Raw genomic sequence first — 4,081 nt, forward strand, 5'->3', positions numbered from 1 at the left:
AATCATAAAACATTTCAGCACCTCGTAAGTCCTGTTGCCAGTCCTCAGGGACAGAAAAATCTGCTGTCGATAATGAAGCTGTAATTTCAGACATTAAAAATGAGAACAATGAGTGAAGATTAAAATATGCATTACCACAAAGTTTATCCTTTTCTCATTAGACTAAGAACAAAAATATTGTCCATATTCTATGTGTTTAAACCCAAAGCAGAGTTTTCTTTCATCTTTTATTAAAAGTCAAATCTTTGCCACAGAATCTTTTGATAGGGCTATTAAGGCACAAATAACAACTAAGATGAAATATTTGGTACTTTTAAATTTGATCCATTAGTAAGGCAAAAGTAGCCGGGCAGTGGTGGCCCTCAGGAGGCAGAGGCAGGTGGATCTCTGAGTTCAAGGCCAGCCTGGTCTACAGAGTTCATTCCAGGACAGCCAGGGCTACACAGAGAAATCTTGTATCAAAATAACAACAACAACAACAACAAAAGCAAAAGTACCTAAAAGAATTTAGTGGTAAACTAACACTTCAAATAATTTATATTTTAGTAATATTTCAATTTAAGACATGAAAAACTGATGGAGGAAATCGAAGTATTTAACACCGAGGCTACCACTTTTACAGAAAGTCAAATTTGTGATAAAAGTCCACATCCCTCTTGGACTCACCCAAAACTGTTCTTACAAAGGGCTGTTTCGTTGAAGTCATCCAAACTCTAGGAAGCTACCCTGGAAGTAACTGCAGTTTGACAAACTTTTGATGTGCTTACTTTTATAGGGGTGCTGATCAGAGTTCCCCCTTTGACATCGTTTTTTGGAAAGCAGATGCTCCCTTTCTTCTGCCTCTTCTGCTTCACTGGAAGTACTTAGCTCATCTTCTATGTACATCCGCCTTTTGCTACCACGCTGACTGGGACCTTAAACAGTTAAAGATAATAGTGCTACAATTCTGATGCAACATATCTGCTATCTTATTGCTTTAATATAAAGTTTTAAAACAACGATGTTAAAGTATACAACTTTATATTTTTTGTAACAAAATTAAATAATGACTTGAAATTGATATGACTTGAAATGTAGAATTTGTTTAGGTGGGATTTCTAAGTAATTATTATTATTATTATTTTAAATTATTTTTTCTTTTTTCTTATTTTCTTTATTTACATGTCATATGATATCTCCTTTCCCAGTTTCCCCTCCAAAAAAAATAAATAAAAATAAAATAAAGTCAAAAACAAAAACAAAAGCAAGGCTGTGGCTAGACAGATGTCTTAGTCGTTGAGAATACTTGCTAGTCTTGTAGAGGATCCAGGCTCAGTGACCAGCACCTACACAGTGGCTTACAATTGTCTCTAACTCCAGTTCCAGCATATCTAATACCTATTCTGGGCTCCATGGACATTGCATGCACATGGAGTGTATCCACACACAGAGGGAACATTGTCTGTCTGTCTGCCTGTCTATTTTCAGACAGAGTTTCTCTGTGTAGCCCTGGCTGTCCTGAAACTCAATCTGTAGACCAGGCTTGAACTTAGAGATCTACTTGCCTCTGCCTCCCAAGTGCTGGGATTAAAGGTATGCTCCACAACTACCTGGCTAAAGTAAATCTTTAAAACGTGAGACTGTCTACAAACCTGATACATGAGTATTGTCACTGGGCATGTCAAACCACATTTTCTCTAATTTTTCACTAGACAATGATAATGGAGATGCTGCATGATTTTCCTAAAATAAATATTAGAAATTAGAAAAGTATTATTAAACACTTAGATTCATCTTTGACTATTCTTTATCAAACTCCCAAGCCAACAGACTTCTTTTTTTTTAACTACCCATAACCATTTAATTGTTTAAAGGATACCAATGATAACTGCCCCATTAATCTTAAAAAATACTATAAAAATATAATTACAAAATAAAAATATTTCATATGTTCTTGAATTATATCACACATGATCATTACAACACTACCCATTTATTCCATCATCACATCAAACCTAAGAGATTACTTTACCCTGTTTTTCAAGTAAGGAAAAGAATTTATAAAAGTATAAAATTATATAAAGATTTAGCAATAATCATACTCAGTAATTGGTAAAACAGAATTTTATACATACACTCACACACACACACACACACACACACATATATGACTCCAAGTTATTGTTTATATTTTGGTCTTCAAAGACATAAACACAAGATTATAATGAGTGTGTGGAGCGAGCCACCTTCAAGTGACTAGAAGCCATCCACATATTACTACAGTTTAACAGGGCTCCCCCAGATATGGTTCTTACATGACTCTGAGTTGGGGGCTAGCCTAACAAGGAGCTGTAATCCCCTGGAGAAAACTTCTAGCTAAATTCAGTGTCTAGACACATCCTAGACAATCTATCATCTATGGATGAGGGATAGACAATCATTCATTACATACATTTCAGTCAGCCATAGATCAAGGAAGCAGTCAGAGGAAGAAGGCCTCAGAAGTCACATTCTATAGGCAAGATTTACATTGGCTTTATCTTAAACACATATAGCTATTAAAGTCACCTGTCTTTGCATAAACCCTAGACCATTTCTAAAACATATTCTTCAATTTAGATAACTTTTGTTTCAGTAGTTGGTACTCCACAGCCTTGCACCATCTCTTATGTGAACCTTTCCAGTTATTCTCTTAATACATCTAATGCAAATGCTCTTGGATTGGCACCAAGATGGCCCTTACTCCAATTTCCTAAGGGTGACAAATAGCACAGTTGTGTCCAAATGTTGCTAACGTGCCTTAAGACTGTGTAATCTTAAAACCTCCTGACAACTACATTGTGTGTTTTTTTAAGCTCCAAAAGTGTTTATTGTGTTTCTCATTTTTAAGTATCAAAAATGTATATATGTGTAATCTTTATTATTATTTTTTATTAGATATTTTCTTTATTTACATGTAAATTTCTCCTTTCCCAGTTTTCCCTCCAAAACAGATTTCAAATATCAAATTCTTCTCATAGTATTTTCTATGTAGCCTTTCTTTTCATTTAAAGATTACTGCAAAATATTTATGATTAATTAACATCAATTACATGCTAATAGTTTTTACTTGACTTTTTTGACATTTCTGATTTTCAATTTCTTGTTATTAGTGTCTTCATTTATTTTTTGAGTAAATACGGAGACACAGAAAATTTTTTGTAAAGTGACATTTTTCACATTTAAACTTATGTTTTATTGTTTGAATACAGACTTGTATAATCAATAACTTTACTTAGATTACTATTTTTTCTTTTTTAATCTATGTGCTCTTCTAGCCAGTTAAGGGTAGCCCAAATCCTAGTTCCCCTCCAAGTTTATTTTCATCTTCTATACTATACAGGTAACGTATCTTTAGTGACCAATGGAGTTTCATGCCAACAAGAAGTTCAGTCAATCAGATTTCTATGTAGTCAAAAAGTCAGAAAGTCTTATAAAAATGTAAACTCTGGGATTCTGCCCCTAATCCTCACTATTTTAAGAATCTTCCTGTACTGATTTTAAAAGTTTTGATTTTTCCCATGACTAAACCATTCTACATGTTGGAAATCAGATTCTCCACTCACATAAACTGAAAAAAAAAACTTGGTATTATGATTCCCACTGAAGATTAGCAATTTGAATCGGCATGTTACCTCTTTCTTGCTTTGCACATAGTTGTCACAGCTATCTGGAGATTCAGGTTCCATATAAAGTTTCTCTGAACTATTACTGCTTACATCTGAATAGCTGTTATAATGTTGGGTTCTTTGACTATTTATCACTGAATTTGCATTTTTTGTATTCACAACAGAATTATTCTTGGTCAGAGTGTGTCTGGGCTATGAATGAATAAGACATAAAGAAACCCAAAGAAGGTTAGATAACTGCTTAAAGCAAGAAAAAAGTTGAGTGAAATAGGAAACAACTTAAAATTTTAGAGAATTAACTCAATGCTAAAATTCAGAACCTACTTAAATATAACATTAATTAGTTCAATGACAGGTATCTAGCAAAGGCTGTCAAAGACGCCTGCTAGTATGGCTTCTAACCTTCAGAGGCCAAGTCACTTTAACATAAAAAA

At 33.8% G+C, this 4,081-nt stretch overlaps 1 protein-coding gene across 1 annotated transcript in view; it reads right to left on the reverse strand.

The window, feature by feature from the left end:
* Sycp2 (synaptonemal complex protein 2) overlaps positions 1 to 4,081 on the reverse strand; it is a gene marked incomplete at its 3' end in the record, with an annotated part of 80,345 nt that overhangs the window by 3,039 nt on the left and 73,225 nt on the right. The window contains exons 35-38 of the mRNA XM_031373288.1: positions 3,654 to 3,839; positions 1,632 to 1,722; positions 768 to 914; positions 8 to 78 (exon numbers count right to left, since the gene is read on the reverse strand). Of these exons, the coding sequence (XP_031229148.1) occupies positions 8 to 78; positions 768 to 914; positions 1,632 to 1,722; positions 3,654 to 3,839 (495 nt within the window). The remainder of the gene's footprint in view (positions 1 to 7; positions 79 to 767; positions 915 to 1,631; positions 1,723 to 3,653; positions 3,840 to 4,081) is intronic.

This window comes from Mastomys coucha, unplaced genomic scaffold (assembly GCF_008632895.1).
Source record: "Mastomys coucha isolate ucsf_1 unplaced genomic scaffold, UCSF_Mcou_1 pScaffold15, whole genome shotgun sequence".
Classification (NCBI taxonomy): Eukaryota; Metazoa; Chordata; class Mammalia; order Rodentia; family Muridae; genus Mastomys; species Mastomys coucha.